General features: G+C 37.6%; 2 protein-coding genes across 4 annotated transcripts in view; one reads left to right on the top strand and one right to left on the bottom strand.

Moving 5' to 3' along the window:
• The window catches only part of LOC127436513 (protein SCAI-like), a 46,218-nt gene extending 29,042 nt beyond the window's left edge, over positions 1–17,176 (top strand). For 2 of the 3 annotated variants that reach the window (XM_051690760.1, XM_051690750.1), the window contains exons 3-17: positions 2,017–2,112; positions 2,320–2,406; positions 2,518–2,616; positions 2,787–2,883; positions 4,077–4,175; positions 4,376–4,528; positions 6,525–6,665; positions 6,820–6,921; positions 9,175–9,253; positions 10,647–10,746; positions 10,897–10,978; positions 11,855–11,927; positions 12,112–12,285; positions 12,428–12,528; positions 12,881–17,176. In XM_051690760.1, the coding sequence (XP_051546720.1) occupies positions 2,017–2,112; positions 2,320–2,406; positions 2,518–2,616; positions 2,787–2,883; positions 4,077–4,175; positions 4,376–4,528; positions 6,525–6,665; positions 6,820–6,921; positions 9,175–9,253; positions 10,647–10,746; positions 10,897–10,978; positions 11,855–11,927; positions 12,112–12,285; positions 12,428–12,528; positions 12,881–13,027 (1,630 nt within the window). In that variant the 3' untranslated portion in view covers positions 13,028–17,176. The remainder of the gene's footprint in view (positions 1–2,016; positions 2,113–2,319; positions 2,407–2,517; positions 2,617–2,786; positions 2,884–4,076; positions 4,176–4,375; positions 4,529–6,524; positions 6,666–6,819; positions 6,922–9,174; positions 9,254–10,646; positions 10,747–10,896; positions 10,979–11,854; positions 11,928–12,111; positions 12,286–12,427; positions 12,529–12,880) is intronic. The other variant, XM_051690769.1, reaches the window with a different exon arrangement.
• Positions 17,177–17,283: 107 nt separating this feature from the next.
• On the bottom strand, positions 17,284–26,355 carry LOC127436528 (actin-related protein 2/3 complex subunit 5-like protein). Its single transcript, XM_051690796.1, has 4 exons — positions 25,984–26,355; positions 20,041–20,113; positions 19,771–19,947; positions 17,284–18,391 (listed from the first exon to the last, which is right to left on the bottom strand). The coding sequence occupies exons 1-4, from the start codon at positions 26,121–26,123 to the stop codon at positions 18,329–18,331; spliced, it is 453 nt and encodes a 150-aa protein (XP_051546756.1). The 5' UTR covers positions 26,124–26,355; the 3' UTR covers positions 17,284–18,328.
• Positions 26,356–27,619: the final 1,264 nt, after the last annotated feature.

The raw sequence follows: 27,619 nt of genomic DNA, 5'->3' as shown, positions 1-27,619 counted from the left end.
GAGAGACATACCAACTCACCGCAACTCACTCACTCTCTCTGATTCCCTTTTCATAATTTTATAAAAAATATTTAGAGTTGCTCTTCACCAGTAACGGTGAACCTGCAGCAGACTTTTGGCGACAATGAAGAATTTGCCGCAAAGCTCATTTGAATGTGAAATTTAATGAGTGGCGAATTTGTGACAAGTTTGCAGCAACTTTAGACTTTTTGTAAGGGGTGGAGCTCGGCGAAATAACAACAGGAGTACCGTGTGCGCATAAACAATTGTAATAGAGTGATTTAGGATGTTATTCATGGAGTACCTTTACCTTGTTAAAGCATGTGTGTAACACTCTCAATGGAAAGGAGGAGGTGAGAACCGGCTTAACAACATAAATAATATTTAATGATTAACTAAATCAAAAAGACACAACCAAACACATACAAGTCAGCTGCCTGTAATTCTTTCTCTGTCAATCTGCCGTCTCCGGTCGGCCTTATCCCTCTCGGGCTTGATCAGCCTGATTAGTGGCCGGGTGTGCAGAATCATGGGCCGGGTAGCCCCCGGCATGACGTGCCCTTCCGGCCACGTCTGCCGGCAGGTCATCCTTGCCTTCCTGGATCTGGGAGGGGACAGGGGGAGGGAAACAACAATAACAAAAAAAACATGGTACTTATACACCATAATGGTGATTATACCCAACTAAAACAATACTAATATTTAAAAAGAGAGGGAAAGGCCAATGTGGAGCGGGAGAGAGAGAGGAGAGAGAGAAAAATAAATAAATAATAATTTACTCGCCGGTTCTCCAATACGCCGTAGCCTGGTCCTCGGCCACTCCTCCACCCTCTAGTGGACGACAGCCACGCCTCCCTGGGCGGATCGGAGGCAGTCCTCCAGCCCCTGGCGGATGGAGTGCCCCGCCGCTGTCCTTCCGCTCCAGGCAGTCGGCCAGGAGCTCCTCCCCGGTCGCGGTCGGCGGTCTCAGACCCCGCCGCATTTCAGCAGCTGGTAGGGGTCTCCTCCGCCCCTAGCAGTGGCCCTGACCGCTCCAGATGGTTGGTTAGGAGCCCCTCCTCCCCTTGCGGTCGGCGGCCGTTCCTTCGCTCTCAGGCGGCCGGGCTCCTCCGTCCCCCGGCGGATGGCCGCGGCTGCTCCGTTGGGGTGGATGGTAGTGGAAAGGACTCTACTACGGCGCATCCCTCCTCCTTCCCGGATTTCAGCACCAGTGTAACACTCTCAATGGAAAGGAGGTGGCGAGAACTGGCTTAACAACATAAATAATATTTAATGATTAACTAAAACAAAAAGACACAACCAAACACATACAGGTCAGCTGCCTGTAATTCTCTCTCTGTCGAACTGCCGTCTCAGGTTGGCCTTATCCCTCTTGGGCTTGATCAGCCTGATTAGGTGCCGGGTGTGCAGAATCATGGCCCGGCCCCGCCCTCCACCCTGCCACATTGTGCATTTATCCCCTCGAGGCTTGCCGTAGAATGTGTATGTCTATATGCAGCTTTCAGTGAGTGAAGAAATTTAATTTAATAAAAACAGACTCTTGTGCCTTTGCTTTTTGATTTCATTAGTCATTTAAGTGGAGGAGAAAGACGCAGAAAAATGCTTGGTGACAGAATCACTATGGATTACAATCAGCGTTTGTGATGATATGCAGAAGATCAGTTCAGATCAGCTTGACATCTTGTCAGTTCTTCAGTAAAAGAAGAAGCTTGAAGAGAACACAAGAGCACGACCCGGCAACAGAACAATTTTTTCTCTCATGTTGGGTCCTTTTTTCCATTGCTGGAACTATTAACTCAGCAGAGAGTCCTGACAGGCAAGGGATTAACGACCTCCCGCTGGCTGACACTAATGCATCGTCTCCCTCCACCTGGCCGACGATTATTTAAATGAAGTACCTGAAATTCTCTGGAAAAATCGTCTACGTGGTGCCGGCTTTAGCATCAGTTAATGAGGAAAATGTATTATTAACTTCAATTTGAATCTTTTTCTTTTGTTGATCTCTTGTTGTTGCAGGGATTTGCCTCAGTATGGACACAAGCAGTGGCAGTCCTATTTTGGCCGAACATTTGATGTATACACCAAGCTGTGGAAGTTTCAACAGCAGCACAGGTCAGCCATCTAGATAGATCTATTTTTGAAACAGAAAGATCTATTTTTTAAAAAGAAAAGCAGTTTTTTTATTTTCTTTTGAGCTAATTAAGGCTTAAGATTTAACATGTATAATCAAACCTCCTTTCGATAGTTTCTCAGCACCTTATCAATGATCTCAATGATGACAGACGATTTCTTATTTGTGTTTGCATTACTGGAAAATAGACAGGTTCTTGACAACCGGTATGGTCTCAAGAGGTGGCAGATAGGCGAGGTCGCCTCAAAAATTGGCCAGCTGTATTACCATTACTAGTAAGGAGGCTTCTTTTTTGACACAATTTGATTATTCAGGTTGACTCAAATAAGGTTTCAACAGCACCTGAAGAGTTTTGTTTAATTTTGTTTTGTGTGTGTCTCCTTTAGCCTCCGCACCTCAGAAACGAGCTACCTAAATGAAGCCTTTTCTTTCTATTCGGCCATTCGCCAACGATCATACTACCACCAAGTCAACAAAGAAGACAGGTGAAAAGCAGCTGTGATGAGCAAAGTTGATACTTATTAAAACAATTTTGTACAACGTTCTGTTAAGATCTTCAAATGAAGCTTACTTATTGTAGAAGTAAACACTAGAGATCCTGAATGTACTTTTTCAGAAGTTCTTTTATACTGTCTTTCTTATTTCCTCTGGGCAGGCCAGAGCTGGTGGTAAAAAAGCTGAGGTATTACGCTCGATTTATCGTTGTTTGTCTGTTGCTCAACAAGATGGACCTGGTTAAAGTGTTGGTCAAGGTAAGTCATGGACAGTAGGCCAAACAAATAAATAAATTTAATATATTTTGTTGAGGGCTCATAGATATTCAATCAAGCAGAATTTCTCACCAAAAGCTCTGTCGACAAAGACTTGTGCAGCAGGATTGAATAAAAATTCAAATTTCCCATCAGTTGTGACGTTTTGGTGCTGTTTCAAGTAAAATAATACTGTCAGCCATTACTTATGCACATTTTATGAAAAATCATGCATTTTTATTAGCGGTGCTAGCTAAAGTCCAAAATTTACTTCGGTTTTGATGCGAATGCTAGCCTTTAAAAGTACACTTCATTTGACTCTGTGCGCATTCACAGGCACATGCATGCCACGACTGCTATGAGATTCTGGACTATTTCTCTTCAAGAGTTTAGACCCATAAAGTCTTTATATTCCTTCAGACTCGAGTTATACAAATGAATACCTCCTCACACACGCGCTCTTGACGTGCACATCCACTGTTGTTGTTTTTACCTTCATCTCCTGAAGTTTAGCGGTGATTACATCTTCTTCTAGCACTTCTTCATAACAGCAAAGGCTTAGTTGTGAGTGTTGCCACCTTATGAACCCAATAATTAGTGCAAAACATTTGAGGCATTCTGTGTTTTCAGAGTAAGAGCAGTTAGAAAAAATCAGGTCGCACGCACTCAATGCTCGAGCACTCTGCTGATGATGAAATTTGCGTCACACGTCCTGTATACATTCACCTAACGTTCACGCCTGACTGAAGTATACTTTGTACTTAAGTCAAGCATAACTATTACTGTAGTTCATACTTAGGGTTTTGAACAAATAATGACATGATACCTCAAATTGAGCAGCTTGTTGAAAAAGCAGGTGTGCTTTTTTTTTCTTTTTTGCCTGGCGGTCAGAAAAAAAAAAAATACTTTATATACTATATAAAATATAGACTTACATTGAAGGAGGTACCCTCCAATGTCATATCTATGGATTTCTAAAACCACTCAGAACATATTAGCAACCACATAGCAACACCCTTGCATTGTGGCAGCCATTTTTGCATGGCAAGCTCCACTTAAAAATCTAGTTCATATTTTGTTTCACCAAAGACTAGCTGAATCCTTATACTACCTGCAATATGAGGTTAAGGAAAACTATCATACAGTCTATACCGGTGTGCCCAAAACATTGATTTGTGGTCTATGTCCTTGTGCAGGAGCTTTCAGAGGAGATTGAAGACTACACCCAACGCTTCAACACAGAGGACCAGCTAGAGTGGAACCTGGTGCTGCAGGAGGTGGCTGCTTTTGTGGAGGTGAACTTTAAAAAAAAAGTCTATAATAAAGATTAAAGTATCATCAGTTTTACAGGAGTAACAGGTAAAGTGGGTTGTAGCATAGATAAATTTGTCAAATGTAAACTCTGAAACACACAATGTCTCAGATGTTGTAAATTTTTGTCTTTACATCTGTGGTTTTGTTGTCCACTCTTACGAATGTTTTTCTACAAACATAGGCAGATCCACTCATGATCCTAAATGATGACAATGCTGTAGTGGTCTTATCCAATCGGCTGCAAGAGGGGGGCGTGCCCCCGCTTGAACAGGGCATGGTGGTTGGCCAGCTCACCTTGGCAGATGTGCTCATCATTGGCAACTGTAACAATCAGGTGGGTGTACAGTACCGCTACCTCTCTGCTCTAATAAGCAAAACACCTAGCAAGCTGAACATGTTATATAACATGTCAAATTCAAGCAGTGCTTTCTTATGTAAATGGTTAGACACTTCAAACTTGCCATGTGGCTCATGCCTCATGTATTGTATTAGTAAAATTAGTGTTGTTACACAGTGTCTACATCAGATGCGTTTAACATCGTGCTGCCTCTGTCCACACTGTGGAAAAGTTGCATGTTTTCTCCAGCCTGATCTCATGAAATTTACGTGAGCTTTGCAACGTTTTTGCAAAACTGAAATTATGTGCTTCATTACATTTATGGCTGCAGTTTCCAAGTGAAATGTCCAGCGGGGACGCCAAAACCAAGTGAAATGAGTTTGTATTCTAGGTTAAAGTTTAGATGTTTTAATGAGTAAAACTTCCTAACCTAAACCTTTACCCTAAACCTAACCAATAGCATCCAGAAAAGATAAATGAGAGTTTAGCAAAACAGACATCCTTGCCCTTAACCAACACCTAACCGATAGTGCTTTAAAATGCAAATTTTGAAATAAAAAGCAAATTTTCTGAAGCAACCACATCATTTCGTGTCACTTCTATGGCACTTTCACTTTGTGTATCTTTGGCTGGGCTCGAACTGTGGCCGTGAATGGCCAAAGTCCAACTCTTTATCAGGTCAGCTACCAAGCAAGCTATTCATATTTGAATAAGTGTGTATATGTCTGTGGGTCTATAAAACAAGATTTCAAATGTAGTTTTTCAAATTATGCATTAAAGTAAAAGTGTTTTGAAATTATAACATAGAGGGGGGTGAGTAACAGAGCGAAAATAAGTGTTTATAAAGTCACAATCAGCAATTGTACTCGGGATTTGTGTGACAATGAATAAAACGCACTGTCGTTGTAGCGCCTCTAGTGTTCATTTCACCAGGAAATGCAGCGAAACGTAGAAAGCAGCACATAAAAGTTAGTTTGCAAAAATGTGCTGTATAAAGAGAAACATTCATTCTATGAGACCAGAGCTGCGTTTCCCAAAGCATTGTAAAGTAGATCGTAGAAACCATTGGCACCAGTGGTCTCTATGATCAACTTCAGCTTGCAAAGCTTTTGGGAAACGCAGCCCAGGTTGGTTTTCTAATTTTTACTACTTGTAGTAGTCGAGGAGCTGCCTAGAAAAGTAGAGTAGTCTGTTTCGTGTTTACCCTATGTGAATAACTCTGATGGATAATTCCAAATGATGTCTGTTATTTTGACAGATTTAATCCAAGATAGATAACCATTTAAACAATAGTGCATCATTCTCAAATATGTCTGCAGGACGCTGTTTGAAGAGGAATTTTATTCCTATCACCATATGGAACAAGCACAATTGAAATCTTGTGAGCCACGAGTAGTCGGCATGGACCCAACACATCGACCAAGGACTAAACTGTAGTCAGTGCAGCCCTAGCTGTAAACCCAAGGCTAAGCTTCAGCAAAAGTAAAATGAAAATACAATCAATTGAATTTAAAATCCTACTTTATTTTTTGCAGAAATCCATTAAAATTGTATTTTATTATTAAATTACCTTTGCATTAATTATTTTAGAATAGCAAAATAATTGTACACATAATGATAGTACTGCTGCAGTTGTGTTTATAGAGGTAAAATCCAAACCTTTTTAAATGATAAGGACAGAGACGAGAAACATCACAAGCTGGGTTTGAAGTAACAGTCAGAAATTAACTCAAGTAATCCGCACAAATGGTATTTGTAAATATAATACTTTTAGTTCAGACAGATGGGGAAAAAAGTGACTGGAGCATCTCTGTAGCACGTTGAAAATTAGAACTTAGGTGTCTGTCAACTTAAGGCATGCCATAACAGATGTTTAGAATGTAGATTATAATGGGAGCGTTTTAGTTTTGACGTTTCGCAGCGCGCCCCTTACTGTTGTCTGGATTGGTTGTAGTGAGTTGAATTTGATTTGGTTTGCTGTTTCTCTCCTCAGGTGAAATTTAGTGAGCTGACCATCGATATGTTCCGTATGCTTCAAGCCCTTGAACGGGAACCAGTCAACCTCGCCACACAGAGCTCCAAGCCAGGGACACTTGTAAGAGAAGACTCTTACACTCTTCCTGTCACTCTCTATGTTGAGTGTTTCTGAGTATTTTCACCCTTCCACTTAAGCTTTTTCAGTATTCCATCTTTATTAGTATCTCCCTCGTTGCTCTCTTGCTCTGCCTGCTCTCATACTTCCTGTGTCTCTCTATCCCTCTCTCACTCATTTATCTCTCTCATTATAGGAGCCCAATGAAAAGTCAGCCAAGAGAGAGAACCCTCATAAATATCTCCTCTACAAACCAACCTTCAGCCAGCTTTACACTTTTCTGTCTGCCTCCTTCAAGGTTTGGCTGATGTCATTACTTTTTGTTTTATTTAGCACCTTTCAATTTGCTGTCAATCCATCTTGTTGTTTCATCCAGTTTTGACACTATACTAGCGTAGATAACCTGTAGCGATTACATTTCAAGCAAGATGATTAATTTTAAGACTCAGGCCTCAACTACAACTATAAGTAAGCCCTTGTAAGTTGATTTTTCTGAAAAGTCTACACACTCACACTCTATCAAAACATTGCTCTGTTTGTTTGAGAGTCCCAACCAACCCAACACTGACTCAACCAACTGTGTGAGTTTGGGGTGGGACTATCTGGTTGGTGATCAATGGAAGACGGAGTGTTCAAAAAACAGTCATTATTTTTGCAGTTTGTTGACACTTTTTTCTCAAAAATGGCACACTTTAGCTTATTTTCTTAAAGGTGCACTCAATAACTTTACAGTGACACCTAGTGGTGTGGATGCAAGCATCATTCAAAATCAGTTTTCAGTTACAGATGCCATTGTAGAAATTCACTATTCACAATCAGCCATGATTAATTTAATCCAAGACTGAAAGTGTACAATAACAAGACAATTACTGAGATTAAGCAAGTAGTAGATTCACCTTCAGCTTGCTCACAGGGGTTCTAAATACAATTATAATTTGTTTAATTTCTATAAACCATTTACCATTATATTTAATCAAACTACACAATGATCACTGTAAGACATTATAGATATTACAGTTTCTTTTTGTTGTTTTTTTATGCATGATTTCCTGCAAAGCTGCTCTGAAACGAAAAACGCTATACAAATAAAAATTATTTGACTTGACTAGTATTCAGCTGGTCATGTGATTCTAAAATGGCAGCCCCCATGAAGGCGCCCCAGCCCCATATAGAATAAAACAGCTTTTATAAGGTTACTGATATGACTAGAGTCCTCATCTCATGTGAGTGCTCATGATTTTATACATATTTCAATATTACTATTAATTTCTTAAGGTGTAAATCTTTTTTAATGGGGGAAAAATTACTGAGTGCACCTTTAAGTCATGCATCATAGTAGTTTTGCACCTAGTGCGCTCCACATTTCTGGTGTGTGTGTGCGTGTAGCAGCATGGGATGCTACAGGGGTGTTAGCGTGTTACTATCTCCTCTGCCTGTTGCTCTGCTGGAGCGTAGTACCTCATGAGTGTGATGAAAACCCACACGCACATGACTCAGATCGTTATAAGGATTTTGCTACATAACAGTTTATTTTCAGCTCTCAGACACCCCTATTTTTAGGCTCCATTTCATATTATTTCTTGTAAATTCGCTTTAGAATGAATGTTGGCAAGTAATTGTCAGAAGTTTTAAGGGGCTGTGATATGACTCGCATCAGCGTTGATGAAGATATTGAAGTCTAAGGAGTCAGCTTACCACCGGTGCCACTTTGAGCTTCCTTCAAGCGTTGTAATACAGCGCTCAGTTCAAGTAACTTCAACTCTGACCCTGTTGCCGACCTTTTGAAGCATCAGCCAATAATTTCTGGGCAATTGACATATATGCAAAGTTTGTCTTTGCAATGACAAGTCCAACTTAAAGGAACAGTTCATCCAAAAATAAAAATTCTCTTATCATTTACTCACCGTCATGCCATCCCAGATGTGTATGACTTTCTGTATTCTGCTGAATACAAATGAAGATTTTTAGAAAAATATCTCAGCTCTGTTGTCAGTTCAATGCAAGTGAATGGTGACCAGAACTTTGAAGCCCAAAATAGCACATAAAGGCAGTAATAACACTAGTCCATAAGACTCCAGTGGTTAAATCTATAACTTCAGACATGATATGACAGGTGATATGGTAGGTGTGGGTGTGAAACAGATCAATTTTTAAGTCCTTTTTTACTATAAATTCTCCTCACTGCCCAGTAGGTGGCGATATGCATGAAAAATGTGAATCACCAAAACAAAAGAAGAAGAATAATGTGGAAGTTAAAGTGGACATTTATAGTAAAAAAAAAAAAAAGGATTTAAATAGTGATCTGTTTCTGCACAATAATGAGTACCGTATGAACGGTCCCCTTACTGTGATGCTGTGGCTGTGTACCACTTAGTATGACACGGAACTTATAAAGTATGCTCTCTCTGATGCTGCTTTACACTTTGTATTATTGCAAATGTTCTGATTTAAGTAGATGATTTAATGGATTAATGTTTATGTTGTAGTCATGGGGGGTGGGGGGGGGGGGGATCTTCTTCCATTTTTTATTTTTATTTTTTTTTATTAATAGGAGTTGCCAGCCAATAGTGTACTGCTGGTGTATCTATCTGCCACTGGAGTTTTCCCCACTGGACGCTCAGAATGTGAAGGTATGCAGATACTCACTCGTCTGTTCTAGGTGTTTTAGCACACAGCTGTTCTATTTGACATTGTTCTCTTATTTTTTATTGTTTATGATTTATTCAGTTTATTTATTCAGTCTTGCAAACATGTGTGCATGGCCAAATATGCATCTACAATGACACATACATGCTCCCTCTGTTGGCAGATGCATATTGAGCTGTTTAACATGTTTTATAATAACTCCACAGCCAGTAACAAATGTTCCTGTCACAGGTTTAATTTCCTTCATGTAATTTGCTCTCCATGAAACTCCTCTTACAGGCCCCTTTCCTGAAGTTCCCTGTTTCCCTCTTATTCTGTTTCTCTTCCAATAATAAACAGCTCTGCAAAGTTTTTTTTTTAATTTTTTTTTTAAGGAATATTATGGAATAAATAAAACATTTGCTCTAAAAAGAATCTTTGGCATGCTGCAGCAAGAAAATAATTTTGATATGCCCCTTATTTTGTTAAAACAAAGGGGAAAACATGTACATTAATGCCCTTACAATGTAAGTTGATGGGGCATGTGCACAGCACCACAAAAATGTTTAAAATATTCAACTGTTGCATTGTTTTCAAAGTATAACCATAACTCAGTTTAAATCTTACACATTAGCATGACACTGGTGTGTTGCTTTACCCACCTTGTCTTTGCAAAATATTCCATCTTTCACCACATGTCATGACTATGCAGCGCAAGGATACTGACATGGCTATCAGAGCATTTGTTACATTGAACAGACTCCCCTCACAAAAGTTTGTGGAATATGTTGTATGTGTGTTACGAAGTTCATTCACCTAGAAAAGTAGTCCCACTTGAAAAGGACAATTTAGATCATTTTAAAGCTTAAGTAACACATTTGTTTACTAAAGAATTTAAGTAAATGCTTTAACAACAATGAGATTGCCACATACGCCTCTATTGTGAATGAATTACTGCACACATGTATTTCCTTTGTTTGTACAAACTGAAGGACAAATTATTTTTGGTGGTGATGATCAACAACATGCCAGATGTTGTTGATAGAGCTTGTATTTAAGCCAGAATATTCCTTTAATTTATGTACACCAAGACTGCTAGGTCCTTACTTCAATTCAACTCAAATGCTCCTTAACCAGCTAATCATGAATTTAGTTAGACAGGACTTGATTAAAACTCTGCAGGAAGGTAAATGTTCTGGAGCAGGATTGAGTATTGCTCATGTACATCCAGACTTGGGCATTCATTTCTATGCTTTCATGGAATGTGAGAAACAATGCTGTGCTTTTACCGTATGAAAACTGTTTCCCTTGATGCTGCACTGTAGTGAAGGTCCATAATGGAAGGAATGAGACCTGTTCCAAATGCATTATATGAAATTACCTTGTCTTTAATCACAGGACCATATGATTTTGGAGGTGTCCTGACCAATACTAATCGAGATGTGGTAAATGGTGAGATGGTGCAGAAGAGAAACCAGGCACAAAAAGAGATGCACTGGTGAGAACACATCATCCTTCACTGTCATCCGCTCTGTTGTAGCCTACACACAGTACAGATTTTAAATGTGCTTACAGCATGTTTGAGACATTGAGGTGTTTTCAATGTGTGTGCTCTGTATGCATGCATGCGCAAATGTGTGTTTTTCAGCCTACACCCAGGAGACCTATTCCCCTTCACCAGGAAACCTCTGTTTATCATTGTCGACTCATCCAACAGCACAGCTTATAAGGTGAGTGGAAGACATATCTCTCTCTCTCTTTCTTTGTCACATGCTCACATTTCTTCCATCATTGCACCATTCTGTGACATCATGAGGCCATTAATTATTTAAGAGCAGCCATGTGGTAGCTCAATAAATATAATCTGACCGCTTGACTAGGATACATTAGAGAATAGTCAGCAGTAAGAGGACTTCAGCAAAAAAAAATAAAAATAAAAAAAGAGTAAGAGTGCTTTCCCCGCTCAACATATATATATGTGTATATACTGTGTGTGTGTGTGTGTGTGTGTGTGTGTGTGTGTGTGTATGTGTATATATGTGTGTGTATATATATATATATATATATATATATATATATATATATATATATATATATATATATATATATATTGTTTTTCTAGGTGGATGCTTATTTCAGTAATGGAGTGCCCCCTTGTGTACATTTGTAAAATGTCTACTATTTCTAAATTGCTTTGAGAACATTAGCCTAAATTTAAAGGTGCAGTCAGTGGATATATTATTATTTTTTATTTATTTTTTAACAGAGAGGAATTAATAGTATTTATGATTTTTTTTTTAAAAACATATTATGTATTTTCACTTTATTCTACACATGGTGCTAGGGTGGACATTCATGAGTGCAACTATGTTGAGGTCAAATTACCAGCCGAATATTACACACTTTATCTCAATAATCCCCTGTAATTGGATTCTTTCACTTGTGGAATAAATCAATCATGGCTGCATTTCTACAGTTGCAGCGGTAACTAAATGTGTTATGCTATGCTGTCTTTTTTTTGCACCTTTAATATGATTATTTAATTTGAACATTTTGTTCATTATTTTTTAGGTAACTAACTTCTTGACTTCATTTTCTTTCAACAGAATTTCTCAAATTTTTTCGGCCAGCCGCTGGTATGCCTGCTTTCTCCGACAGTATATCCGAAGAGCATGCAAGGTCTCTTTTTATGATTCTCTGTGGTTAGCATTACATCATTATTAGTATACGTTATACTTGTTGCTTTGTGTTTTGTTTAGTTTCCTTTGATTTTTGTTTAAAGTATGATTAGCTATTATCAAATTGATTATCTATTTTTATTTGTATATTTATGTATTTTCTTATCATCTTTATTCGTTCGCAGACCAGTCTCAGCGTGGGAGTCTATTTACTCTCTTTCTCTACAACCCCCTCATGGGCTTCCTGTCTGTCTGTGGACTGACCAGCATGCGCTATGGATTGTGGGAAAAGGCCCAGGAACTCCTGCGGAAGCTTTTCCATGACATTGGCCAGATGATCACCAGTTCGCGAGTCGTAGGTAATGCTAATATGCGCAGTCAACCCAAGAGAGACGCTCGCTTTGTTATGCTTCAGTAAATTTTTACCTTAAACCCTTAAGTGACTGGTCGGACCAACTGACATATGAATACCTCACTGTTTTCCTGTTGTCTTTGTTTCAGATCAAGCCTACCTACAATTTTATGGAGATGAGTTTCTGCGTCTGCTGATGATCCGTTTCGTGTTTTGCTGCACCACTCTCAGATTACATAAGCTCTTCCGGGTGAGAATGAACAGGATGAACATTTTGCATGTTAACACAATAAACAGAATTTATTTGAGAATGATCAGTGACTAATAGTCATCTTTGTCACGTGATGCTAAAGAAATTCAACAGGTTTAATAAACCTGTTAAACTTATTAAACCTTGAGAACTATAAGCCAATGATTCAATGTGTGGTACACCAAAACCTTTCAGATAAGTGTAATTTTTCAAGAGAATATAATGGCAAATAAAGATCACATGCAGCAATTTAAGTAGATTTTCTGGATGTTAGAAAAATGTTTCATTCACTATTTTGCCATGAAGCTGTCCTTTATGTTGGATGAGGTTGCTATTTCTATGTGCGTTACAGGAAGCGAGGAGTTTTCCAGAATCGTATCCCCCGTTGCCTAAACAGGAGATGGTGGAGAGCAGCCTTCTACAGAAACATGTGCTGGAGCTGGCAGCCATGTTGGACATGCAAAATCTCTTCTGTGATGGCATGTTGGATAACTATTGATCACATGGTGGCACCATGCCAACTTGCAGATACATGCGCACACCAACATACACACAGGCACATGCATACACAATTTGTACATAGTTTCATCTGAATTAACTTGCTGGTTGTTTAACCTTTAAACATTTAGTTAGTTTAATAACTATTCAAGAGAAATGTCTCATCTTTGTGGGCAGATATTTACAGTTTGTCATGTTCACATCTATTTCTAGATTTTAAGGAACTACAGACACCCAGATGCAAGTGTAGCTCCTGACATACAGGAGAACACATCGATTAAATACATGCATGCACCGTATGGTTGTATGGTCATTCAGACCTGTTGAGGGCAGCTATTGCAGTTTCAGTAGGTGGTTAGAGAGTACAAGATAACAAGGGTAATTGTGGCCAATTACAGATCGAGAGTAACAAAAGTCTGCGAAACAATTTTTATGTCAGTTGGTGGAATTCCAGGGAGATACTTCCAAAAGTTTTAAGATGAGCCTAAGGCTTTGGCAAAACACATTTTGGAGAAGGAAGTTCGTTTTTTCCTTCTCAACACTTTTGACTGCAACATTCACACAACTTTTCCATCAGGAGCGTGCTGCATGTTTGCATTTATTTGCTCCGATGTTTTATTTTTATGTCTTTCCTTTTTGTTTGTTTTTGTTCATTGAAATCTGTTTGTTTTTCCGTCTTACATACATTTTTGTGGACTTGAGCCTGGTCTTTTGAAGGAGGTTCACTGTGCTATGCCTCTTTTATTTCAGTCATCAGCTAACTGGTACCTCCATTTTTATTAGGGCTGCAACTAACGATTATTAGAATGATTATTCGGCAATTATTGCAATGATTAATCATTAGCTATTTACCGATTATTCAGCTTGTGCACTGACTTAAAAGGTTGTATTAAATGTGCTTACTAACAATAAACAGGAAAAAAAAAATAATCTTTTAAAAATACCTCTAAATGACATTTACTGAATTAAAAAGGAAAAATACTTTTAAGTTTAATTCAGTAAAGTCCCTTTCAAAAAAATCCTATAGTTATCAAGTGTTTTTGTCTTGTTTTCCATTTGAAATTGTCTAAAAATCCTTAAAACAAGATACATTTACTTGAGAAGCAACATATAAGATATTTAGACTTGATTTTAGAGAATGTATCTTAAATATAAGTATATTTTGTATATAAGTGTTTTCACTTGGTTATACTTCTGCAAGTGCAAATATACTTATATTCAAGATCTGTTCTATAAAAGCAAGTCTAAATATCTTATATGCTGCTTCTCAGGTGAATGCATCTCTTTTTAAAGGATTTTTATATGTTTTAAAATATTTGTATTTTTAATATTATATTCAACATTCTCAGATTAAAAAAAAAAAAAAGTGTTCTTCAGTATAGCTGCTAAAGAAAATGTACATTGTTTTAAAGGAGTTTTAGATATTTATATCGGAAAACAAGCCACAACAAAAACAAATAAAACATTTATTTTGTTTCATTGTAATGGGGTGAAGACTACTCTCTCTAATCTCTCTGTTCACTTCAATCCATCTTTAACGCACAAAAAAAAAACTCATTAATAAAGCCGCGTATTGCCAATTTTCTTCACAATAAGAAGTGTACAGTGACATATTATGATTCAGTAAATCGTGAGCCATCACGTTATAATCTAGCTGCATTAAGCGCACGCTCGAGGAATGAGCGTACCCGCGACAGAGTTTGCATCAGCCGGGTGCAGATTCAATCTCTTCCCCCTTAGATCGGGACATTCACGCAACTCATAGAAGAGGCGCTGACCGCACAGAGAAATGCCAGTTTCGGAGTTTGAAGTTATTTATATGATCTGCTTCCGTATTATCTGAACTTTAATAAAGCTATAACGCATTAAATAGAACTGCATTAAAGATGTAATGCCATGTGTTTCCTTTAAAGAGCTCTGGCTCCGCTTATTCCACAATGAGAGTGCTTCTGTATTTATTTATTTGGTATTTTTGCATTATAATTCCCTCATACGTTGTGATCTACATTACATGAAGCTGTGAAAGTTTAGAGTGCATCTGGACTGTGAGCTGTTTTCTTCCTTTCCTCAGTCACGCGCGAGGTGCAATGCTGCTCTCGCATGTCAACATTAGAATTTAATGTGATCTCATGTTACATTAAATGAGATCTATTCGACAACAAATAATTTTGTGGACAACGTCGACTAATCGTTTCAGCCCTAATTTTTATAAACCGTTTTGTCAAAACAGATTATTTTTAGCATGCCTCAGTAGTGTGGTAAGCCCATACTTACATAGCTGATGTAAAAACTTAATGTCTAATTCCATGTGTGCAGTGGACACCAATAGCCAACAAAGTTCTCTTTTATAAAGTCACAGAGCCGTACATGCTAATATTCCTGTATATATGTGGTTATATAAGTTAATGTGATGCAGATATGTGTATGTCTGGGTTATCGTCGTGGCAGATATGTGAAAAGATGGCCCTCTGCATGTGACAGAGGCAGTGTTCTTTTGTCTAATCTGTGAACGGACCATGCCACTGTCTCAACTGCGCACCATCCCTGCTACTATACAAAAAGGGCAGTCAGCTGACATTCCAAGGATCACTGGCAAAAGTGAGTTTGGTGGAATGGCTGTGTTCCTCTTCACAATCCATCTGTCTCAAGGACAAGTACACTGCGTCAGTCTAATAAGAAGTGATGTGATCAGTGTTTCGTTGGTTTCATTCCGTTATGATGATGTTGATAATTATGATAATAATACCCTTGCACTTTACTTGCACTATTTAAGTTTCTGATGTTATTTATTGTGCTGTTGGGAGGAGGCATGTCTGATCATTCCATTATATCATACTTGTTTGAGAATGGCAAGTAACTCATCACTTTCTCTATACTTAAATGTCAAACATTCAGGCTTTGATCCATGACAACAGCGATTTTTCAAAGTTTACCAACTCTGAACTACTAGTTTGATCATGGCCAGTCAAATGGGACCAAAATATTCTTGCATGTGGAGAGCACAAGGTCCCATTAACTATTCTCCCTGTAGTCCAGCAACTCAACCCATGCCATTCAATCATACTTATATTTCTGCACATTTGCAAATCTTGTCCGAAACATTGCTTGTGACACAAAGATCGCTGCTTCCACCAACTTTTTTGAATAATCCCCTTTTTAGGAAAAAAAAAAGTTTGCTGAACAAATCACTGCCAAACAAAATCAACTTTAACATGGAACTTCCACTGCCCAAATTATGCAGACAGCCACAAATTGTTTCATGCTTTTTTATGCCGTTTTAGCTAGCCAAAAGAAGGAGAGCTGGATAGAGATGAGGAGGGAAACAGATGGTGAATGTCACCGTTTCCCCTCTGTCAAGTTGTCTGACCTTGAACTGGTTGGCTGTGAAATGTTTTTGCCTTTATTTCATTTGTTAGTATGTGTGGTTTTAGTTGATTTATCTTCCCAACTTTCTATAAATTAGCCTTGTAAATTCTTGCTGATACTGTCGCTTTTTAGTGCTGTATTCACACCACACCATTTAGCTGAGAGCACAGGTAAATAGACTATAAGCACTTATGCATGAAATGTATGGCAACAAAACAACTAACAACCTAAAATTGAGGGGAAAATGCAATGCCCTTTTTTTTTTATATGAAAAAATTATTTTAAGCGTTTTGTTACGAAGACAATAATCAATTAGCCACAAGACATTTCTGTAGTATGTTAACAAGGCATTAAATATTGATGCCCCCCGCTACATTTCAGTGCCACAAGTAAATGGTGGCCATGATTTGAAAGAACAAAGAAAATAAACTTTTCTATTGTAAACATGGTTTGTGGGGCCAGATTTAAGGTGTAGTACGGGTGATTTCTACCAGTTCCTACTGTTGTGGGAGGGAACATTTTTAAGAGATGTAATGGTCAGAATACTCTTTCTTTATAAGTTAAGGGGTTCTAGAGTTGCTAGTTGAACATTCTTGCATTGTCCAATTGTCATGTGTTTTTAATCACTTAACTGTTTTGTCTTATCTGTTGCCAAATTATATTTGATGTTTGTTGTTAAATGCAGAAAAAAAGAACAAAGGAACAAAAATGTGATGATACCAAATCATGCAAGTTTTTGTTTTTAAGAATGCTATTTAAGAACATTAAAAAGTGTTTTGCTTAATTTGTCGTCATTCAAATTCACTTTATCCATTTTATGAGTAATTTGCCCTATTAGCACTTTGATGCGTTGGTCAATGCGTCAAATTTCGGTAAGTAAAAACAGAAATATTCAATTCAGACTTTTAATCATTACCTCAACAAATTTATACAGATGTACATCACAAGACAAAAGCAATTTGACATTTATATTATGAGCTGTGATTATAAATGAGTATGGCTCCTGGTCTTTGTTCTGCCCTGCAGTGAGATGAGAGAGATATCCCAGAGGCACTGGTCTTCACATGATAGAGGTTACCAGAGGCACATCTTTCAGAATACTTTGAAGACACTTTATCAGCTTTTTCCTGATATGCACTACCTTAATTAGCCTGCCCTTCCTGCTTCTGAAGCTCACCATCCAAATAGTGTTGTCAGATGGGTGCGACACATCTCTGTTGTAAAGTACTATAAAACATTGTTATGGAGCTGTCAAGGTAAACCAAGCTAAATTCATACTAAAAAGAAGTAGGAATAAGTATTTAATTAAATAAAATCAACATGGAATCAAACCAAAAACAATCACTAAAAGTCTGATGACATAAAAGGGATCCATTTAATTTATTGTAGCAGGCACTTTATAAAGATCCCACTCTACCCCTTTGGTGTACATCACTGGTTCCACTAGTAAATCTCTGCACACAAAAAAACAAGAGTATGGGACCATAGATGTGAAATAAAATATGAAAATAAAACATTCATTAAATCTACATTTTTAACTGGTCTGAGTTAGCACAGCAAATCTGCAATAATCTATCTCAAATGGACCGGCTCAATTGCTGTTTGCACTCATGTAACTCAAGAGCATGTAAACTGGGATTGTTTAATCTTCCACAGTATATTTTGTATATATTTTGTATATATTCCCCCCCACCCACCCATAAAAGCCATGTCTAATTAAGATCTTTTTGGTGCCAGTATATCAATAATTTATGATATGTTGGCATGTGTAAGTTACTTCACTTTTACACAAGTATATATTTTTTTCAGTTTGAAACAAGTGCTTCGTTGTTTCTCTACCATTGACAGTTTCGATCTCTTCATTCAGATCATAGGCAAACTAGCCTAATGTCCGCAGTGTCTCTTAGCAAGATTGTTTCCAAGTCTGGTCAGGTAGTCATACAGTCTTCCTAGCTGTCATAACTCGAACAATAGAGCCTAGTCCTCCAATGGCAAATGCCTGTTATAAAGACAGAAAGAGAGCGAGAGGTGACCTATTGTTTTGACACATTAATGCCATTTTATAATTTGTATTCATTTATTGCCCCTCCCAAAATATATTAAATAGCTTACAGCACTGGAATTTTAATGTGACTGAAAATAATCGTATATTTCGAATTAAAATTTTCAATTTTAAACTAGAGCACTGTTTATTGACTGCAAGTTTTTTTTTGTTTTTTTTTACTATTATTTTTCATTTTTATTAATGCATATTGTTTTTTTGTTTTGTTTTTTTTTGGTGTTTTTCCAAAAACACAAGGTTGTTTAAAGGGATAGTTCAGCCAAAAATGAAAATTATTTTATGATTGTCACCCTCCTGGCATCCCAGATGTGTGTGATTTTTAGAAGAATATATTTCAGCTCTGTAGGTCCATAAAATGCAAGTGAATGGGTGCCAAAATCCACATAAAGAGAGCATGAAAGTAATCCATATGACTCCAGTGGTTAAATCCATGTGTTCAGACACAATATGATAGGTGTGGGTGAGAAACACATCAATATTCAAGTAAATTCTCCTCCCTGCCCACTAGGGGGCGATATGTACGAAGAACATGAATCATCAAAAACAAGGAGAAAGTGAAGGAAAAGGGACTTAAATATTGATCTGTTTCTCACCCACACTTATCATATCGCTTCAGAAGACATGGATTTTAACCACCAGAGTTGTCTGGAGTACTTTTATGTTGCCCTCATGTGGATTTGGGAGCTTCAAAATGTTGGTACCCATTCACTTGCATTGTATGAACCTACAGAGCTGAAATATTCTTCTAAAAATCATAATGTGTTTGCAGATGAAAGAAAGTCATACACGGATGGCATGAGGGTGAGTAAATGATGAGAGAATTTTCATTTTGGGGTGAATTATCCCTTTAAGTCAGCTTATTTTGAAACCATTCTTAGTAACTTATGTGAATAAAACAAAATATCAATTTCACATATATACTTGTTATTTCTTACTTGCATTTAAATTCATGAGTAATCGATTATTTGTTTTCTGTGAGTTAAGAGTACTTGACTACAAATTACTCAATGTCCATCCCTTAATTCTGAAACCAAGTGGCATTTATTCTAGGAGTGAAAGTGTTACATAGAAAAAATAAGTAGTATTCGGCTGGTCATGTGATCACAACATGGTGGCCCTTATAAGGCAGCGCAGCTCTATGTAAAATAAAACAGCTTTCATTAGGCTACTAATGTGACTGAATTCTTCATCTCAATTAAGGGTACATTATTTTTCACATATTTTTCATTAGGGGTCAAACTTTTTAATAAGGAAAAAACCAACTGCACTTCTTAATCACACTATTGATAACAGGGAAGATGACTGATGGGGCATACCTTTTCATGCCACTGCAGCAATATGGCACTACTATTTTCTGTAGGCCTCTCAAAACCTTTGTAGATGTACTTCATGAGAAGATCGACTCCATTCTTGTCAAGAGATTTAACAGCTGACTCTATATCACTGCTTCTAAAGGATGTCAGCACCCTCAACACCACAGACAGTGCCCTTTCCTGAGAGAAAGCGAGAGAGAGAGAGACAGGCAGGAATTATGAAGTTTTCAGGTGTGCACTATTTCAAGCAATTGTGCAGTCTGTGGTCAGTACCTTCAATGCTGGGTTTTTGCTGTTGATTGGCGGGTTCCTAAGAGCAATGTGAAGGGCTGCCATCATGTCCCCTGTGCATTATAGCTGGTTAAGGGACATGTCAATTGTGTATCAGCTCCTCAACTTAAAAGCATTCACCATCATACCTCAGTTTTAAACTTGACATGAAATGACACGAGGAATACAATCTTCCATAGTTGCTTTGTCATACACACACTTGCACTGAATGGTGAATGCCCAATTTTACAAGCCACTTTTTTCCTATTCAAATAAATACTGGGGGGAAAAAACATATATACCAGTATACAGGCTATGCATGTGCAGTAAAATGCAAAAATACTGGATTTAAAACTAATTACACTCAAATCATCTGGTTTTTATGGTGATTCTGGGAATTTTTAGGGAGCGCACGTTTCAGTGCACTGGAATGATTTTGCGATTGAACAATGGAGCTGATTGAGACGCACCCTTGTTCAGTAGTCAGGGCACTGATCACGAAGTCTGCCATTTATTTCTAGGGCTGAAATAGACCCCTTCTAGTAAGGGGAGCCTACAAGTTTAGCATAAAATAGCATAATGCGGCGGCCCCACAGACATTCTATGAGTGGTACATCGGCGAGGAGACAAGAGGCCGTTCTTTTTTAATGGATGTCTATGGAGGAGATGCTTCAGTCTGCTGAGGTTGTTATCTCAAAAAAAAATTAAAAAATTAAAAAAATGAATCTCTGGCTGAAACATTCGCTTCATAAAAGTTCCCAGAATACACCATAAAAACCAGGGAGCATTGTTGCTCACTATGTTCCTTTACCAGAAATGCGATCGGTTTGATTGACATGTATGCATGCGCTCGCTTGCTCTGTGAAGTTTTTACGGAGACTCGCTTGTTGTAAAGTCAAACAGTTTTGCGAAATGGAAATGCGCATCTTGAATTCATAATACATCCATTATAAAACATGCAGTGATGCACTGGAGAGAAACAACTCTCAAACACAATAAACAACACAAGCGCTCTGTCAACACATCTGATGCAGCAACCGGTCCACATTAAACTGTATGCTCTTGATCTTCTTTGAAGTGTTTATAAAGTGCTCTTGCGCTGGACAACTTGAGTCATGTTATTTCAGCTTCAAATGTCTCCGTCATTTTTCAAACGAGTTATCATGCAAACACATTTTTCACTTGGCTGTAAAGTGACATCACTGATGGAGCTTCTCCATGCTGGCCACACATATCCAACTAAACTATAATGAAATTTGTTGTAGATGATTTTCATTATCGATTAGTTGTTGCAGAACTACATTAATATCAACTTCTAATCCAAGTATAACAATTTCTGATGCTATGACCTAAATATAAAAATAGAAGGTCTCAATATCGAAGCTGAACAGATAAAACAGTCTCAAGACACTCATTTTCTCAACACATGACCTTGTGTTCCAGAATATTTCCTAGTTCTTGTCCCTGGGTATCTTTTTTTAAGCTATGTTGAGGATGTCCCACTTAAGCTTAGGCTAACGTATCCAACACCTAATTTGCATTTTCAAACCTAGCCTTGTATTAGAACCCTGTTAAATTTAAGTAACAGTATGAAGATATTTTACTCTCAGCTTCTTGTTTTCAAAAACAGAATATAGAAAAATCAAATGAATAAATAGAATATCATAAAAATAAAATTAAGTGCCATTTTCTGTTGCTTATTAAAAGACAAAATATTAGGCTAACTATTTCACAAGGTGGATATCCAAATGTTTTTAAATAAAGTTGTCCGAGATAACATCACATTTACATTACCGTTGACAACGCACCAAACACGTCCCAAAATAACCAGTCTCAGAGGACCATAAAAGGGAATTAAAAAGGTCCAATGAATTTGCCCCCCTCGGGAATTTATACAGAACATTTCAAAGTAAAACAAGACAAGTGGTGGTATCAATCTGCAGAGTTGATGGAGGGATTCACACACATATTACAAACAAAGGCACTAAATAGGCCTATTATTTATAGGCAAATACATTTACATTCACATCATAACTATGGCAAAAGCACGTACGGCAATGATTCGTTCAAAACACCAAGAAGCTCTGATGGGACTCGGTAAAGTCCCTGAGGGACCTCTTGTTTTTCTTAGTGAAGCTCATCGCTCCATAATAATACCTGTTCAGCAAGATCAAGCTCTTTGCATTCTGCCTATTGCAAATAAATTGTTAAAAAAAGTGAAATCCTGGTGCCCATCACAGTCAGGCAGACTCAAAACAAATTTGAAAGCTCCTCAACTTGGCCCTACAAGTTAAGCACAGAAACAACTTTTTTGGTATATTATATATATATATATATATATCAATCACTTATTTGAAAAGTGCCATCCGACTCTCGGTTCCTGCCATTCTAAATCCTGAGGGATTATGGGATCGTACAGTGTCCAGCACTTCACACCGGATATAGTAGGTCATTGGTGTATTTCTTGTTTACTGCTTCATGCAGAGAATTCAGACATACTACTCTACTGACATACTGTTTTTGTCATACAATACGAGGGAAGTATGGATATTCCTATGTAGCGAGGAACTCACAATAGAGGATGTTCACTAGGGCTGCCCCTGGCCAAAGATTTTCCTAGTCGACTAGTAGTTGTTAGTTTAAGCCATTAGTCAACTAGCTGTCGTACGTTTATGATAATAGTTTAATTACTTAAATATATATTTTTTGGGGGGCATCAGAAAATGGTTTGAGTTCCAGGGCTGAGAAAGAATGTTATAAGTAACATCACTAACACTGTTCTACATTACAGAGAAATACTAAACCATAATGAGCCTTTAAAATATAAATTTTAAAAGCACACGAAGCAAGCCACAGCGACACCGGCAAAAGCGGTAATGATTCTGAACGTGTCAGAAAAACCAGCAAGGCTGTCTGAACATTTTGTTAATTTATAGAGAGAAATGCACATCAAGTTAAACATCCAGTAAGCGATGTACTAATTTAGCTTCTCCACTCCCCAAGAACACTTGGATAAGCCTAATAGCGCATATTTATCTAGTTTATCTAACGTTAGAGTATTTACATGTTTAAAAAATGATAAGCCATGTTTGAGGTCGATGCCTGCAGAGTTTGCATGTCACCTTCTTGGGGTCATCCTTTACCCTCTCTAAATGATCCCACACTTTGGATTTTCTGCCCGACATAATTAATTACCGCATGGACCAGCCATGTCTGTCTGTCACTGACTGCATGACTTCGCCACTTCCTGGAGTTTTTTTTTCTATGACCAACCGACTAATCAAAACTTGGTCAACCAAGACTCTTCTCATCGACTAACGTTTGGTTGACTATTAGGGGGCAGCCCTAATGTTCACAGGCTGCCCATACAGAGACAAAGTGTGCTTTCTGCAGTTTTAAGACTTCTAATGTGAATCACTGAAACGGTGATTATGAATGCTAAGCAAGAGAACTGAATATAGCCTACACTAAAGACAAAGGCCTATCTCCTAATCGTTGCATGTGCGAGTGTACGCTTTGCATACATTATTGTGATTCTGAATAGGGTTTTAACTTGACTGAACCTTAACTAGAAACTGGCTTTGGCTCCTCCACTAAAGCAACCCAAGATACCATCAGCAGGAACTTGCTATACCAGATACCACGTGTGAGCAGAGAGGAAGTTGAAAGCCCAATGCAAATCAGAGGTCTCTTTGGACAATGTTGGGGCAAGTCCTGAGATGACCAACCTCAGATATGGAAAGTGATGCCACCAACCATGCAACACCTCATCCAAAACCGAGATGAATTTAAGTTTGGGAATATTTCACTTATAGGAGCAGGGCAACATAGAAATGATAAACAAATACAAAGGTCAAAGAGACAATCATACCATTACCACACACAGGCCTGCACCTAAACAAGGAAACAAGAATGACAATATGACAATCAAGTATTGTAGAGCATGTGGATAAACAACCCTCCTGTCCTTACCAGGTTTAATATGGTGATGCAATGCAGATGTTTGTTAGCTTCAACTGTTCTTTACAATGAACGGAGATAATACTAAATGCACATACCAGACCTAACTGCAAAAATGTGACAGAATAATCTGAACTGTCAGATGTCTATGGTTGTTTTTAGTTAGATAAATACGGTCTCTAGAGAACAGAATATCTTACATTACGTTTATACAACCGATCCTCAAATCTGTTTGATAGGATGAGCGTTTCAGGGATATACAGTCCAACAGCACTGAGATGCTTCGGTATTTGTATCACTCCCCTTCACAGTATTTGTGGCTTTCCAAATAGTGGTGGGAAATTTTGATTCTTCCTTTATTCGATTTCATTCACAGATTCATTCAGTAACCATTTCTGGAGAATATTTAGGCCAATAGGTGGCGACAAATGAGCATCTTGTATGTAATAAGTTAGTCATTAAATCAATCACTGAATCAACTGATTCGTTAAAACTAGTGCCTGACCGATATATCGGTTGGCAGATATTATCAGCCGATATTAGACTTTCACCAATATATCGGTATCGGTGTATATTTTACCGATATGCACCGATATAAAACCTTTTTTTCAGAACATATAATGCAGAAAACAATGCTTTAGAATTGGTGTCATAGCGTAGTTTGTCCAGCAGAGCGCGCTCCGACTCCATTGTTTACAGAGCTGAACTGATGGTGGCTCTACAGACGGGGTGGAGTTCAGCAATGTCATCACAGTAAGTTGTTAACTAGTTTGTGAAATACATACTGGAAACTTAATAAACAATGACCCCATAATTTTCCCTTTTCAATATAACTAATATAACGTTAACCCTGTCCCTGACAACCATGTCACTCATGTCTGTTTGCTGTTAGCCAGCTACAGTTTGTCAGTGCAGTCAGAAATGCAGCAGATTGAAATGTAAACATCGGACAGTGTAATACTGTAATACTGATGTTTATTTAGCTATTTATTTTATTTGTATTTATTCTTTATTTTAATGGTCAGCATTTGTCTGATACTAAACAGTACTGATGTTTATTAAGTTATTTATTATATTTGTATTTATTCTTTATTTTCTCAGTGTTCATTTCTAGAATTTGTTGACAATGTATAATAATAATGTCAAATATTCTGTGATAAAAATATTTACGAAATCAGCCTTCTGAGTACATCTGCATAGTCATATCGGTGCAAAATCGGTGAAAAATCACCATAGAAAAGGTCTGTTTTCATTCTAGCTCAAAAAATTAACTATATCGGCCACCATATCGGTAATCTGTGAATTTTCCCGCTCTAAAATCGGTATCGGTCGGGCTCTAGTTAAAACAGAGTCGTTCACCACTTGTTCGTTTACAGACTCACTTGTTTGGCTGGCTTCCTTTGGAACTATTTCACTGGTGGGGAAGAAATACACAAACTGGCTGATTTTTGTCTGATTTTATAGGACTTACTTGTTGAACTTTTGTATAAAAGTAATATCACACTCGTAATTGTGCGGTTGTTTCGAATAACAGCACAGCTGTAGTTATTACCTGCAGCATGTGGTGTCCTGTGATCAAGATAATAAGATACAAACAGCTGATATGCAATAAAAGCTTGATTAACATTTTAAATGCATAAGGTGAAATACTATTCACTGCGTCCTAAAAGCTTTTGATACAACATATATTTTCAGATCCCACATTCTTGTTTTGTCCAAAGTGTAGAAGGTAAATTAATTACACCCACTCTCTACAATGCAAGTACAATGTAAACTGTAAATCGTCGCTGCAGACTTAAAAGAACATAAGTTAACTGTTAATCCCTTGTAAACAAATAAGCAGCACCATCATCATGTTATGATCTAGTTTTGTAGCCTGTACTGAACCGTGTGAGCTCATGACACACGGGTTCACGTTCTTATATCTCATTCCCTAGCAACATTCATACGGGGGTTTGTTTTGATCTCAAATGAAAGAAAGGATATTGCCTGATAAGGTTATCGACCTCCGCCGCATCGGGTCCTTGCTGATCGGCTGGCTCGTCGTGATCGTCCACGAATTTGTTCTCGTCGAATTCATCAATATCTACCTTTCTGAAGCGCGAAGACAGCGTGTTCTTGGCCATTTGGGGCCACAGTGTATCCTCACTCACTCAGCGTCAGTAAACGTGTGTGTGGTCTGACGTGAGAGTCAGTTCAGTCTCTAGTTATAGTCGACGCCTCATTGAATACATCCAAAGATGGATGAGTTGATAGCCAAGGTCGATGGTGTTCAATGTTTTATGCTGCTACCACAGGCCACCACATGAGCTGTTTTAGTATCTCTAACAGAGCCGCATTTTCAATAAGAAAGATGTGATGGTTGTGCAAAGCTTGCGTACTACTGCCACCTGCAGAATGGGAGTGTGAAAGATTTTTAAAATGTTGTAACCTTTATTTACACACACACACACACACACACACACACACACACACACACACACACACACACATATATATATATATATATATATATATATATATATATATATATATATATGTATATATATGTATATATATATATACATACATACACACACACACACACACACACACACACACACAGGGTTGGGAGTGTTACTTTTGAAATGTATTCCACTACATTAATTTGTAACGTATTCCGTTAGAGATCAAGGTCAGTAATGTATTCTAAATACTTTGGATTACTTCTTCAGCACTGGTAGATTTTTTCACTTGTTTTGACTATAAAAACTCTGCTAGTACAGTAAGACAAAATGCACGTTAAAAATACATTCTCTGAAAAACCTAAATATCTTATGCAGTGTTGTTTCTAAAACAAGATAAATCAAACTGATCTTGTTTTAAGGATTTTTAAATATTTTTACAGGAAAATAATACAAAAAAATATTATCAAGAATAAAAAATTTTACTAGAAAAAAGAAATTATGATCCAACGTGAATTTTCTTGATAAAAAAAAATATGATCATGCCTGGTAACATGTGCATGTAAAATGGCTAGAAATGGCATTTTAGCTTAGCATAAAGCTGACAATTTACACAAGGTTTATTTGTATTTCTTCTGCTCCAAACTTACTTCAAACTTACTTCTCTGTCTGCTCGTAACACATCATAAGAAAGTGTTTCACCGCTGTTCACATGCACTTTGGATCACATCATTTATATGTATAATTTTTTCCATCTGAAAGGACTAAATATTAAATGAAACAAATGACAATAAAATGCAAAGTAATCTCTTCAGTAATCAAAATACTTTTTGAATGTAACTTTATTCTAAATACCAATGATTTAAATTGTAACTGTAGCGGAATACAAATATATTTTGTATTTTAAATACGTAATCCCGTTACATGTATTTCGTTACTCCCCAACCTTGTGTGTATATATATATAGCAAAAAATGAGGTTACAGTAAGGAACATACAATGGAAGTGAATAGGTCCAATTTTTGGAGGGTTTAAAGACAGAAAAGTGAGCTTATATTTTTATAAAATCACTTACATTAATTCATGTTAAAACGTGTGTATTATTTGAGGTGTAAAGTTGTTTAAATCACTGTTTATGGTCGTTTTAGGGTTTACGATGTTAAGTCGTCATGGCAACAA

This window comes from Myxocyprinus asiaticus, chromosome 4 (genome assembly GCF_019703515.2).
Source record: "Myxocyprinus asiaticus isolate MX2 ecotype Aquarium Trade chromosome 4, UBuf_Myxa_2, whole genome shotgun sequence".
In the NCBI taxonomy this organism is placed as follows: domain Eukaryota; kingdom Metazoa; phylum Chordata; class Actinopteri; order Cypriniformes; family Catostomidae; genus Myxocyprinus; species Myxocyprinus asiaticus.
The sequence above is the reverse complement of the archived record's forward strand: the minus strand, read 5'-3'. Positions and strand labels throughout refer to the sequence as shown.

Excerpts from the sequence above, each read along its gene's own strand:
- LOC127436528 (XM_051690796.1), bottom strand. The coding sequence starts at position 26,123 with ATGGCCAAGAACACGCTGTCTTCGCGCTTCAGAAAGGTAGATATTGAT. Across the intron at positions 19,948-20,040 it reads GCAAAAACCCAGCATTGAAG|GAAAGGGCACTGTCTGTGGT; the intron begins GTACTGACCACA and ends GCTTTCTCTCAG. Across the intron at positions 18,392-19,770 it reads TGCTGCAGTGGCATGAAAAG|GCATTTGCCATTGGAGGACT; the intron begins GTATGCCCCATC and ends TCTTTATAACAG.